Here is a 14568-nt window from a genome sequence, read left to right as displayed (position 1 = left end):
GGTATGCTCAGAAGGAAGGGATAGACTACGAAGAAACCTTCGCCCCAGTAGCCAGGTATACTTCTATTAGGACTGTGATATCTCTTGTAGCGCAAATGGGGTGGGAGATTTATCAGATGGATGTCAAGACGACATTCTTGAACGGGGTAATAGAAGAGGAAGTATACATCGAACAACCAGAAGGTTTTGAGACACATGAGAAGAAATCTCATGTATGCAGATTAAAGAAATCCTTGTATGGGCTGAAACAGACACCTAGGGCATGGTACGGTCGAATTGATGGCTACTTGCAGAAGATGGGGTTCGTCAAGAGTGACACAGACCCTAATCTCTACTATTTGGTTGTAGAGAATGAGCCTCTAATCCTAGTGTTATATGTGGATGATCTCTTCCTGACAGGATCATCCAAGCTCATTAAAGACTGCAAGAAGAACCTAGCCACAGAAATTGACATGAAGAATTTGGGACTGATGCATTATTTTATGGGGTCGGAAGTTTGGTAGCACAAGGGTGAGATCTTCCTGGGACAAGGGAGATATGCTACAAAAATCTTGAAGAGATTCCGGATGCAGGACTGTAGACCTATGGCTACTCCAATGATCACCAACTTGAAGAAGATTGATGCATCAGAAGATAAAGATGTTGATCCCACCTTGTACAAGCAACTCATAGGGTCCTTGATGTATGTGGTCAATACCAGGCCAAACATTTGTTACGCTGTGAACACCCTCAGTCAGTTTATGGTAGAACCTAAGAGGGCACATTGGGCAACAACCAAACATGTTCTCGGATATATACAAGGAACAATCGAGCATGGATTGTTGTACACCAGAGGCAATGACATCAGGCTGAGTGGGTTCACTGACGCAGATTGGGTTGGAAGTTCAGTAGATCGGAAAAGTACAATTGGGTATTGTTTCAACATTGGATCAGGAATGACCTCCTGGTGCAGTGGGAAACATAAATCCATGGCTCTGATCTCAGCTGAAGCAGAATCTATTCAGGAGAAGGATGGAAGCGACTAGGAGCATGTGTGATAATCAAAGTTGCATCAAGCTCTCTGAGAATCCAGTATTTCATGATCGGTCGAAGCACATTGATATCAGGTGTCATTTTGTCAGAGATTATGTCCAACGAGGGTAGTACAGTTGAGGTATACTCCTATAGGAGAATAGGGGGCAGACATCCTCACCAAGGCTCTAGGAAGGACAAAGTTTGTTCATTTCAGGGAGAAGATGGGGATGGTAAAGAATCCATTTCAATAATGGGTAAGTATCAGAAGTTGCAGTGCATCGATTAGCAGTGACAGTGCTATGGGCAGCAAGTTTAGAGGGAGCAACAGTACAGGAGCAACAGTGGCAGTGGCAGTGTCATGGGCAGCAGTACAGTAAGCAACTGTGCAGGGGATGTGAGGCAGCAAGCCAAGCACCCGTACAGGTATCGAGCATTTCTCACTAATAGGGAGTGTTGATTTTTGGTAGCATCGGATGTGCTCTAGCCTTGAAATTTGGAGGAGAAGCTTTGGCACACGAGATCTCCAAGACCCAGAAATCGTTTTGAGAAATTCCATCGGGATGAGGAGTTATTAAAATAATTAATATTTTTAATGGGGACTTAATCTCGGCTGTTGATTCCTCAACAGGAAAAGTATAAGAGAAGACTTTAGGGTCATTTGGAGACACACTGGCAGATACTCAGTATCTCAAGGAAATTCGATTCTCGAGGAAAGGAAGACCGAATTCAGAGGGAGTTGTAGGGTGGAGGAAGAGGATGGCTTCAACCATAGGCAATGATGGAGGAGGAGGTGACCCAGGGGTAGTGTAAGGCAGTGCAGAAAGAGAGACGCATGGCATACATTGGCTGACGCAGAGGGACTCAGAGCCACGCTGGGTCAATCAGAGTGACGCAGGGGTGACACAGAAGTGGAAGCAGGGTCTCCTAAGTATTAGATGGTCTCAGAGCGAAAGTCTCAGGTTTTTTGTTGTTGTGTTTTCAGTTTCTCTGTAAAATCATTCCTTGTAAAAGCGATCGCTGCCGAAGATTAATAAAGCCCTCATCTGCAACACTGATTTTCCCTCATTTGGTTTTTCCGGGGACAATTGTCCAAAAATTACCATGTTGATGTGATTGATTCTTGTGCATGTATTTTTCTCTGGGTAATTGTGTGATAACTGCAGTAGAATTTATTTTAATATTTGCTGAAGAAATTTCGTAAATAACTTATTGAGAATAATAAGTAGGTGAAATAAATTAGTTGCTGCAGTGATAGAATTTCAGTTTAGAAATTTTCACAGAAGGAAATACAGAAGCTGGGAGAACTATGCAATGGCCCAATAATTGTGACAGAGAAGGCCGCTGCGGTGAAGAATGGAAAGCGGTCGAGGGTGAGTGTGATTGTACGAGTGGTAGTGGCGGCAAGGGCAAAGCTTTGGAACTTGGACTGCCAAGCGGCTAGATGACCAGTTACTGTCGAGGCTATCAGGCTGTGGTGGTTTGTTGGCGCAGGTAAGTTGTTCGATAGCAAAGGTAAACAATTATTTATTTATTTATTTATATTTATTTTAGTTTTTTTATTTTTAATATATATATATATATATATATTTAAACGAATGTATTTATTTTTATTTATTTAATAAGCAATTTTTTTCTTAATTTTTTGTGTCTTTTTTTAAAGTAATGGCGAAAGGCCTGACAGTAGAATGGAGAACCTCTAAATACTTCTATGGCTAAAACCCTAAATTCCAATGGCAACGAACTTGACAAAGGGTTGATGACCAAAGGCCGGGATCTGCCAACATGGCTCTGATACCAAATGAAGTGAACAAAGTTCTTTCTTTGATTAGTTACTCCAGAAAACTTGGAATATAAAGATATCCGTTGAGGATACAAATATTATATATTAAATGTATGAAGAATGATGATACAAATGAGAGTGAGAGGCCTGCTTATATACTAGGTAGGTGCCTCTTCATGGAGAGTCATGTCTCATTTCTATGCGTATTTTTTTTAGCTTATAGTTATGTTTGCAGTAGCCTAGTGCAGTCTTATCTTTATCACCTATTGTACGCCTAGATCCATTGACCTGCCTTTTTGGACATTTGTTGGACTTGAATAAAATGATCTTATCTCATTAATGTAATCTTTTCAGGTATGTCCAACCCAGTTATGTTCAAAAACCAGTTGCAGGAGTATACGCAGAAGCATTCTCTTTCTGCGCCTATATATGAGCATGTAAAGGAAGGACCTTCCCATGAACCAAATTTTACAGCCACTGTAATTGTGAATGGAATAAGATATGATTCTCCAACAGCTTTTCGTAACCGCAAAACTGCAGAGCATGCAGCAGCTCAAGTTGCTCTTCAGGAATTGGGAAAGGCAGCAAATGTAGCAGGAGGCATTCCCAACCCAGTGGTAAAGTTTGTTTTTTCTCCTATCCACTCTTGAACATTTTTCTTTTTTTCTTTCTTATTTATTGGAAGTGAATATTTCCATATACATGTGCCATTGAGGACATAAATGATGATTATTTGAATAGGATTTTTTAACAGTGCAGTTTTTCCTAATGACTTCGAGTAGTGATTAGATGAAAGTTATGGATTGTTTGTTGCTTTTTTTTTGAATAGATGAATGTCCATTCTTGAAGAGTTTTCTCTTCTTATTTGTGGGAAGCGAGTCTTTCCATAAACGTGTGTCACTTAGATGCTTATGTACTGTTTTCGCTTTTTCTTCTTTTGCCTCCTAGTGTTATCTCTTAGATGAAATGTTCGTGTAACTAGCTCAAGAGCTGGTTACACACATGTACCATATATTTGTATCATTGGCGCGAATATAATTGAATGGGTTATGCATTCTTTTCCATTTCTTGAGATTCTTCTTGTTTGTGTGAATGCTAGGTGTTACTTAGAGCTTCGTTTCTTTCAATTGGTATTAGAGATATACACTATATCACTGAACAATGCAGCCCCCTGTAATGTAGAAGTGAAATTTTGCCCTAGTTTTCCCCTAGGGATTTAAACCAAAATTCATATATATGTATGCAATCAAGAATAAATAAACAAATGGCCAATAATTCGTCAATTTTTCTATTGTAGCAACAATATTATAATTCAACGATTCCACAACAGCAACTTCAACCCACCAATTACAGTAATCCAATTATAACTTCACTTATGCAGCAGCATCATTATTAGACAGTTCATTGCAAACAGTTTATAATTCAAATGCTTCTATTCTATACAGATTTCGTGACCTATAGATATCCCCAAATCTCTTACTGGTCTATTTGATGCTCCTGTGTGGGATCCAACTCATATGATCTGCAGACAGAAACCCTCGCTGTCCTGTATAAACAGTGCTTTTCAATGCAGATGGATTGGAACACTCACTATACGCTGTGACTGACCTCCACAACAAGCTGCCAGAATTGGATCATGCATCTGCAGGGTGTCTTCACTGTCTACTGAGTTGTGTTTTCTGTGCTAAGCTTCAAACTACTTCCACATGAACTTGTGTTCCTCCTGCAACTGCGTTTCCTGCCCAGAACAGACTCCGCTTCCCAATCAAATTTGTTCTTGCTCTTTCCCTGGCCCATTTCAATATTTGCTCTAGCAATACCACTTATTTTACTGACAGAAACTTTCTTGTGACCAATTTTCCTGTTCTTTATCTCATCTTTTGTCACCTTCAAGCTCAAATTATCAGGTGCAGAACAATCCTCCAAGGTGGAGTTTAGGGTCAAATTCAATTTCAACTCCTCTAGCTCTTGATTATCTTCTGGGATTGAGATTTCACCTTCACTGGGCAAGACATTACCAGTATGACACCCCTCTTGAGAAAAATTCTCAAGGAAATCATATATAATGGATTCTGAAGAATCATTATATCCACCATAATCAACACAGTATTTGTCAAGAAAACCAACTCAAAATGTATCTGATCATCTTTCAAGTTCAGCATTTATATCGCTTGCTTTACGGTTCCCTCATATTGAAAACACTGAAGTTGCTCCATATGATGGCAAGGAATTGGAGAGATTCAAGCCAAAGGACGCATTTTGCCGGACTGAAAATGAAATGATATCAATTGGCGATGAAGTAAACCATGAACACTGTTCTACCTATTATGATGTAAGCCATGGCGTGGATTGCCACAACAGGGCCTTGTCATATCCAAAAGCAGGGCCTTTGGATGGAGCCAAAATTAGCGTTGGTTTTCTTGACAAATACTGTGTTGATTATGGTGGATATAATGATTCTTCAGAATCCATTATATATGATTTCCTTGAGAATTTTTCTCAAGAGGGGTGTCATTCTGGTAATGTCTTGCCCAGTGAAGGTGAAATCTCAATCCCAGAAGATAATCAAGAGCTAGAGGAGTTGAAATTGAATTTGACCCTAAACTCCACCTTGGAGGATTGTTCTGCACCTGATAATTTAAGCTTGAAGGTGACAAAAGATGAGATAAAGAACAGGAAAATTGGTCACAAGAAAGTTTCTGTCAGTAAAATAAGTGGTATTGCTAGAGCAAATATTGAAATGGGCCAGGGAAAGAGCAAGAACAAATTTGATTGGGAAACTATATCGAAGAATACAAATGTAGAAGATTGTAGATTAAAAAGAGAAAGGGACTCAAATACCAAGGATGCTGTGAATTGGGATGCAGTCAGATATGCTGATCTTGAAGATATTGCAGATGCCATCAAGGAACGAGGGATGAACAATGTTCTTGCAGGGAGAATAAAACGGTTTCTTGAGATGCTTCACACAGACATTGGCAGCATTGACCTAGAGTGGTTGAAGGATATTCCACCTGATGATGCAAACTGGCCTTTCCTGCCGATAATGATATGGACTCCTTGATGCTGTGAATTCCTTGATGATATGGACTTCCTGATGATGATAATATGGACGAGATTAACTCCTTGAAGAGTTGAACGAAAAGGAGTTGACGTATTCTCTAGAGATAAGTACTTTCTTGAATATTTTGATATTATGCTTTTAATTATTATTAGTCTCTTGTAATTGTAAATTTTGCCTGGATGTATTCGTTTTTATTATTATTTATGCTCCAATAACAAACAATTGGTAATGATGTTTATATTCTTACAAACTTCTAGATATTCATTTTAAATGTTTAGTCATCCTCCTTTATAATTACTAGGGGACTCACTCCTCTGATACCATATGTAATGGCCGTACTAAATTAAGAGCCATTACTGAACTGTGAAACTGTAAAGATTGCTGAAACTGTCTGAAATGGTATTAATAAATTTGATGAAGTACTTACCTGGTCTGCTACGGCTGTTGCGATGAGGATGCTGCAGAACTTCTCCAGCGCTCTCGTTACCGAATGACCAAAAACCACCCAGCCAAACCGAGTATACCTAGATACTCAATCCAGTATGCTTCTCAACCGATGCATACCGTTCCCCCGTGCCCAGAGACTTCAAAACAAGTAAGGCTCAATAGTTCCGAATTATAAGCAGTATGGATAAATTTCCTCTCCTTCTTCCTTCAACAACACCCGGTTCAGTTTTTCCACTTACAGCAAATACAATCTTCCCCATGCATAGGCAAAGAACACCCCCCCTCCCCTCCAAACTCCTCCTCGCCATCTCCTTATGTACTGTTCATCAGTGGTGGTTGCTCTCTCTCCACCTACGAGCCCACCGCTTCCTTTCCCAGCGACACCTCCTCAACATGCTCAGTCGAATCTTTCTTTTAAGGATAATTTGACATGTGTGATTTTATTTTGATTAAAATTTTATTTATTTAATTAATATGTCCTAAGTTCATACATAGGAACTTTACTTTGATTTAATTTATCCCTTTAATAATTTATTGACATACTTTATTAAAATTCTGAGATAGATAATTATATAACCTGATTTTTAAGAATTTACATAATTCTTTACATTTATTTTCTTTATAACCCTTCTACTTTATACTTTTAAACTTAATATCATTGGTAATCGCTCATTAATCATGAGGCATTAAGTAATATGTGCTGATGGGTGAATATGACTTTTCTATTTGAAGGAGTGTCAGGATATTTAATATTTTAGGTAATTTAGAATATAGTTACTAGTGCAGTGCATGCGATACATGCATATGTAGCTATCATATGCATGCATCGTATGCATGCTAATATTCTTGAGCTCTCTATATTAATGATGGGTCACTACACACAGGGCCTTGCTTATCCAAACAAGACTCTTTACTCCAAATCACAGGCCTCATTCTCAAGAACAGAGCTTTGCTGCTCCTCGCTGTCACAAACAAGGGTGTAGAATCTAGATGACCTCGCGGCCTCAGGGAGAGTAGATCATGTAAATTGCTGCCATAAATGGAAACCAAATGATTCTGCTGTACACTGAATGGATCTCGTTGTCACAGGGAGAGGCCTAGATAGATCCACAGCCTTAGGAAATGTGGACTGTGTACACTTGCTGTCCCAAATGGAGCCCAAATGAACTCGTTGTCACCAAAAACCCTGTACAGTTACCTCACTGCCACAAGAGGACTCACTGCCTTCTGCACTGTGTTAAAAAAAACAGAGTCGTGTTGCTCTTTAATCCAGCTTCAAATCACCACAAGAACTCGTTGTCTCAAGGATTTGCGTTGCTGCCACAGAATGAGATCAAAGAGGGACCCACAACTTCAAAATGAAGAACTCACATCCTCAAGAAGTTGTACCAAGCCTTAGAGAGGTTTTTCTGCCTTTAGATGCAAGCCAATAAACCATAATTCAATTTCCCAGCCAAATACCCTTTGCCCAAAACAGAAAGAAGAGAGAAGAGAGGTGTCAACTAGGGTGGAATCTTTCACCACTGAAATTGACAAGGAAAAAGGGGTCCTAAAACCTTAGTTACCAGGATGTGGATCCGGATACGGATACGGATTCACCATTTTTTTTAAAGCTAGGATCCGGATATGGCAAAAAACCAATGTCCCAACAAGTTTCCGAGACATGGCGGCGAGGGAGCGGGGATATGCAGGGGCAGCCTATGCAAAAGCTCCCCACCAATTTTTAGGAAACGTGGGGGGATGTCAGGGTCTTAAAAACTTATAAATATAATAATATATCATATATCATTGAAATTCTAATATGTATAATGTAATTGTCTTTATCATTATATAATATATAACACTTGCATCATGAAGGATAAATGATAAATCGATGAATCATATAACTGAAGTCTGAAACAAATTTAAAATGAAAAGCATGATATCATATAATCATAAATCATACATGTAAATTTGTAACTGTACAGTGTAACTACTGACAATTTACAATGAAAATAAATGTTTAAAGTTTTAAAGTTTAAACCATATTGAAGTTCCAACTATGAACACTGAATATTGAAATAAAAGTTAAGTTTGATACATCAAGAGTCAAATTTTTATAGTCAGGACTCAAGTCTAATACATCATATATCAAGATTCAAAATAAACTGAAGTCTACAACTGAAGTCTGAAACATAAAAGCAAATGTGAAAGGATGACTGAGCAGATCGATATCATGAAAAGATGAAACAATGTGAAATGAACATTGAAAATAAAGTTTAAACCCTTCCCGGTTCATAAAAATTAGGGATTTTTTGTTTCATTAAAAAAATTTCCGAACTTTGTCTAGGGAAACGCCCCTCACGACCCCACATGCCCCCTTTCGCCTAGGAAACGACCCCATTTGGAGGATTTGACCCAAAAAAATCGAGGAAACACTCCCTTAGAAGTTTCCAAGCATACCCTGCTTTTTGGGAGCATGGGGAAATGACTCTAAGTCGTCCCCGAGTCCTCGGGGCGCGAGGGAGCTAGGAAACTTGACCCCGAGGTGGGGGGACGCGACCCCGTGGAACACTGAAAAAACAACAAGCACAAATAGTATAAATATATTTTTGTAGTTTTTGAAAATAAAAAACATATATAAATATCTATATCTATTATTTGAATATATTATATAATGTTTATAATAAATTTCATGTATATCATTATTCATACAACCTTTGTTTATATAATAATAATATTATTTTATTTATAAAATAATATATATTATGAGACAAAGTAATTAATTTCATATATATATATATATATATATATATATATATATATATATACATATATGAAATTAATTACATTATCTCATAATGTATTATGAGGAACATTATAATAAGGAAGATTTTGTTGACTGAGATTTTGATACATACCTGCTCCGCGTGGTTGCCAATGTCTTCGGGGTGCAATGTTGTAAAGTGATTTTGCATTTCCAGAGTCTCCTTGGTAAGTTGCTTTTAACTTAGGTTATGTCGGACATTCCTCAGTTTTATGTGGTTCTGCACAAATCAAACAAACTTGAATGTTATCTAGAGGGCACTTTTTTAATGGATGCTTCTTTCGACATTTAGTACAAAAACTAGACAAAATTGATTCTTGCACTGATTTCTTTTTCCTAATTTTCAAATCATCTATTTGAGAAGTAATAGCATTTAAAAGATTAGTTTTGAAACCCTCTAACAAATTTCCTAATTCCGCTCTCCTGACACCTCTAGTAGCCGATTTAGTAACTTTGGTAAGATGATTTCTTATCCCTGCACCAGTTTTAGCTTTCCCTCTTGAGTATTTTCTAGACAAATTACTAATCCTGTCAAATGTTAGATGAGAAATATCACCAACAACCATTAAATTGAGTATAACAATATATTCATCACAGATGCCTTTTAGGAATATTGTGCGGACTGTGTCAGGACTCAAATCATGTTGTTTTGATTTCTACAAATTATTCAAGAATCTTTTTAGGTAATCTTCTAGGCTTTCATCTTCTTGTTGCACCATTCGAAATATATTCTCTTGAGAATCTCTAGGTTTGCAATAGGGTTGGTATTTCTTCAGGAAAGCTTTCTTCATACCATCCCAATATGCAATAGTACCTCCACCTAATCCCATGAGCCAACGTAATGAAACTCCTTTCAATGTTGCAGGAAATGAATGTAATTTCTGTGCATCAATATTATAAACATAACTACTACATAAAATATCAAATTCAAATAGAAAGAAGTTGGGGTCTTTAGTTAACCTACCATACAATGTTAGCAATACAGATGGTGGAATGTTCTTCATTCGGAGTACAACCCTTGGAATCTCCACAATAGGTAAACCAAATGTTGCTTCTCTATGATTGTCATCACCTTCTTGTGGTGGTCCATTTCTTCCTCCATTTCCTCATCCTCCACTATTTCTTCCAATCCTATGTCCATTACCTTCACCTCCTCCTATATTAGATCCTCTTTCCTTGTCTGCCATATCTTTGTTCCAAAACAAAATATATATTGTATTACAACTGTCAGGAGGAAGACGAGATGTAGTTCTAATTGGACCCTAGATGTATCACTTGATGTACTTGATCCATTTTGTGCTTCCACTGAACTATCAAATTCCCTTTCTTCTCCTGCAGTCAAGTCAGTATATGGGGGAATTATATCTTGAATTCTTTGAATTCTACCTCTACCTAATGATGCTATAATAAATCTTCCTCTTTTATATCTTAATCTATACATACAATATTAAACACAATTGGTTTTGTAGGACACACTATGGTGGTGGTACAGGTTCTTACCTCCCGTCTTATATTCCTACTCCCCCATATTATTTTTTATATTTTAAGCCAAAGTAAAGAGAATTGCTAAATATTTTTGTGTTTTTCTTTTTAATAAAACAAGCTGAATTCCCAGGCACCAGTTAGTTTACAACTCCCTGATAACTGCGCCAAAATGTCAAGTTGTAAAGTGGAGTAAATAATTTAACATTTGTTAGTCAACCCAGGTAGGTAAACTGTGAGGTGAAACACAATATATGTAAACTGGCTACTTGGTTATTTCCTATGCAAAAACAATGAACAAACCAATCACAAGTAAATCTCAGAGTTGATTCTAGCTTACAGTGGTTTTCATAATTCTAAATTCAATTTGTGACCTTGTTGGAACAAGATTGCAGATTCAGAGAAATGCATTGCACTTTCTCACCAAATGCTCTTCTTGAAATAGCAATTGTTTGGTCAAAATTGATTTAAGAATTGTAATGGAAAATAATTCTAAGTGAAATCAACGTTCCAAGATTATAAGCAAATTCACTCAAATACAATGAATAATTATTTTAATTCAAATGAAAACTTCACTAATTTATCACTCTAATCACTATTTCAAGCACACAAAACTTAACTAATTTTGATGATTTAAATTTAAAATACAATAAATTCTAATCAAGGAAACAAATCTAACTAAATCCTACTCGCTACGTTTTTATCAAATTGGACTACTACAGGAAAAATAGAGCACACATTACAAGAATTCTGTGTGATTACAGAATCACTACAGGAAAATTACAGGAATTCTATGTGATTACAGGATCACTACAAGAAAATTGCAGGAAATTATTACAGGAAATCTGTGTATTTACAAGAAAAAGTATGCACATTTTTGAGATATATAACAAAAATGATAAACAAAAATCACTCAAAACATGGTAGAACTGATAAAATACATGACAAAAGATATGCAACAGATACCAAGGGGCCCTCCTGGTGTACGTTGCCAATGAAACACCCAGAAACTACATAAAACTGTGCACAATATTAGAAAAGTCCTTGTATTAATGAAAGTCACAAGCTTAATACATAATCGCCAGTTTGTTAAGAGATAATAACTATAGTATATGCTGCTAACCTATATCTTCTTTATGCATCGACTTTTATACAAAAAATGTGAAACTTAAATTGACTTTCCCAAAACACAGGGTCAGTTCAACGCTTCAAGCTAAGCTAAAATGATTACAAAGGAAAAATAGTGATCTTGCATGGTCTCCTTGATCCTTCATGACTCGTATGCTAATGTCCAAGTACAGATGACCGAATTCCAACTGATGGTGAGGATTCAGGCAATTTCTTAAAGGGCTTGCAAGATTTGCTGAGTGGATATGATGCATTAACCAACCTTTGACTTATGGGTTGCAAGCAACTACGAGAAGGTCAGATAGATACTCCTCCATTAGATGAACATCTTGATCATGCTCCATGTGTTAGAATCGTGTTAGATGACATGGACCTCCACAAAACTTGAACGAATTACAAGAATTATGCATTTGTTAATTTCCTGTAATTACAGAAATTCCTGTAATTTACAGTTTTACCCATTAGTACATGAAATAAATGTATTTAATAAATATTATGAATTAAAAAGAAAAAATATTTTCCATGAAAGACTATTATCTTCAATTTATCCTTTTTATGACATTTCCTTCATCAAATTGGTAAAGGAGAAGGATTGAAGGTTCAAATGGAGGATGAAAATGTCAAAAATGAAGTGGACAAGGTTACCAAAAATTGTTCCCTACACTTTTCACTGTGCAAGAGGTCGAGATGGGTATTAAGAAGTTGGGTGTTTGAAAAGCAAAAGACTTAGTTGAACTTCAAGCGGAGAATCTAAAGTGGGGTTTGAAAATTCTTGCACCTCACATTACAAAATTTTTCAAGAACATCATGCAGTAGGGGTTTCCAACAAATTGAACAACTAGCCTAGCAATACCTCTTTTCAAGAGTGGTGATGTCTATAATCCCTCAAGTTATAGGTCCATAATGATAAACCCCTTGTTTGCAAAGCTATTTGGAAGCATGCTAGAAAATAAAATTAGCAAGTGGCTGGAAGAAAGAGACGAACATGCTAAAGGGCAACCGGGTTTTAGACCTAATCATTCAATGGTTGATCACAGTATAACTTTAAGGCACATCATTGAAAAAGTTTGGGAGAAAAAGGAGGAAGCCTTTTGTTGCTTTGTTGATTTCAAAAACTCTTTTGAGATGGTCCCTAGGGATAAGCTTTGGCACAAAATGGAGGAACTTGGGGTTCCTAAGCATCTTGGAGTATTTGTTCATATGATGTATGAGGAGGTGAAAGTCAAAATACGAACTTGAGTTGGCATCTCCTAAAGTTTTAGGAGTGATATCGGGGTCAAGCACGAGTGTCGATTGTCCCCTACCCTTTTTGGTTTATATGTTGACAAACTTGAAGAGTGGTTATACTTACAAGGTGGTGATGGTGTCCATTTGGGCGAGTTTGTTATAATGCTTCTTTTGTATGCGGATGGCCTTTTTTTGATTGCTTAATTTTCTCTTGCAAGCCAAGAGAACTTACTTTCCCTTGAATTTTTTGGTAGAAGGGTGGAGATGCAAGTCAATATTAGCAAAGACAAAAGTGGTGGTTTTTGTTGGAAATATTGAGAGGGGGGTGAATCAATATTTCACTTACAATTAGTTAATTTTCTTTTGCAGAGCATTAATTAACTTCAAAACCATAGATTAGACCAACCACTGTGGGTTCCCGTACCAGGGACAATGACCCACTTACAAAAGTTTTCAACAAAACCCTTACGGTAAACCCTTGTTGCAAATAAAATCTCTACTGCCAATGAAGCCATTACTGCAAATAATCTTTGGATGTACAATGAGACAATCAAACTTTTACAATGACACCTGAACAATAATGAATACCGTGCTGGACTCTGTAAACAACTGATGCCAGAACTGCCTTCACCTCTTATTCTGTCTTGAAGCTTGACTTGATAGTTGAAGGTTTTTGAAACCCATACTGAACCCTTACTGTTGCAAACTGGTAAAGAGACCACAAAACCCTTACTGCTACAAATTATTACCTCAAGGCTAGGCTATTGAATGATGAAATGCTTGCTCAAATTGAACTCAAGAATATGCTTCAAAATTACATAGACCAACTTAAAATGTGATTAGGGCGTACCTCCACATCAATGCTTCTTAGTGTCTACTGTAAGACACTGATTTGGATTTCTTAGAGAGACAAAACATGCCTCAACCTATAACCCAAGGAGAATAATACCAAGACTGAACTTCTTTACTATCCAATTAAATGGCAATCAAAATCCAATAATCTTGTCAATGGATCACTATAATGTAAATCTGTTAGTCAAGGTTGTCATTGATGTCAATATAGCATTGGCTGAGGTGGCAAATATTCTTGATATGCCTAATGAATATCATGAAACCCTAGAATGAGATGATAAGGTTGAAGACAATAGATGCCTGGTTCCAAATGATGATGTCATAACTCTTGTTTGATAAGAATGCCATCAATTAATATGTCAAGCCACTAATAAAGAAGTCTTGAGAAGTGCCAAGTGCCAGGTGTCAATCATATGCCAGGCAAGATGAAAGGCTCTCTAAGAAGGGCTAAGAGGGTCTTAGGGGCTAGGTTTAAGGAATGAGACTTCTTGAGGAGGGACCTAATCCTAGAAACCCTTATGAAGACTTGGTTTCTAAATGGTCTTTGAAGAATTACCTTCCAAACGTTATGGGACCACACGAGACTAAGTGGACCCCAGGTTAGGTCAAGGGGATAGGATTGAGCAACCAATGATGTGCTTGAATTAATTAGGGAGGAGAAGGGGATCAAAGAAAGAATTTTCAATGAAAGGTAATGCAATGATCCCAATGAGGTCACTAACCAAGGGAAACCTAGGGCAGGAAATGGTCCTTGAGCTAGGGCTCGCA

At 37.3% G+C, this 14568-nt stretch overlaps 2 protein-coding genes across 10 annotated transcripts in view; one reads left to right on the top strand and one right to left on the bottom strand.

Annotated features, from left to right (window-relative positions):
• LOC149148004 (ras-related protein RABH1e-like) overlaps positions 1–14568 on the bottom strand; it is a 479517-nt gene that overhangs the window by 59080 nt on the left and 405869 nt on the right. For 6 of the 7 annotated variants that reach the window (XR_016263152.1, XR_016263150.1, XR_016263147.1 and 3 more), the window contains 2 exons: positions 9206–9331; positions 8575–8858 (listed from right to left, as the gene is read on the bottom strand). The exons of the other annotated variant lie outside the window; for it this stretch is intronic. The gene's annotated coding sequence lies outside the window, so the exon portion shown is untranslated. Of the gene's footprint in view, positions 1–8574; positions 8859–9205; positions 9332–14568 lie in introns of those variants that run through there. 7 annotated transcript variants of the gene reach the window in all.
• LOC149148005 (double-stranded RNA-binding protein 1-like) overlaps positions 1–14568 on the top strand; it is a 127694-nt gene that overhangs the window by 69231 nt on the left and 43895 nt on the right. For all 3 annotated transcript variants that reach the window (XM_089441569.1, XM_089441570.1, XM_089441568.1), the window contains exon 2: positions 3149–3411. In XM_089441569.1, the coding sequence (XP_089297695.1) occupies positions 3151–3411 (261 nt within the window). In that variant the 5' untranslated portion in view covers positions 3149–3150. The remainder of the gene's footprint in view (positions 1–3148; positions 3412–14568) is intronic.

Source organism: Pinus tabuliformis, chromosome 9 (genome assembly GCF_031772625.1).
Source record: "Pinus tabuliformis cultivar Carrire ecotype Pingquan chromosome 9, CPIR1, whole genome shotgun sequence".
NCBI lineage: Eukaryota > Viridiplantae > Streptophyta > Pinopsida > Pinales > Pinaceae > Pinus > Pinus tabuliformis.
Note: the sequence above shows the minus strand (reverse complement) of the source record. Positions and strands in the feature narration are given on the sequence as shown.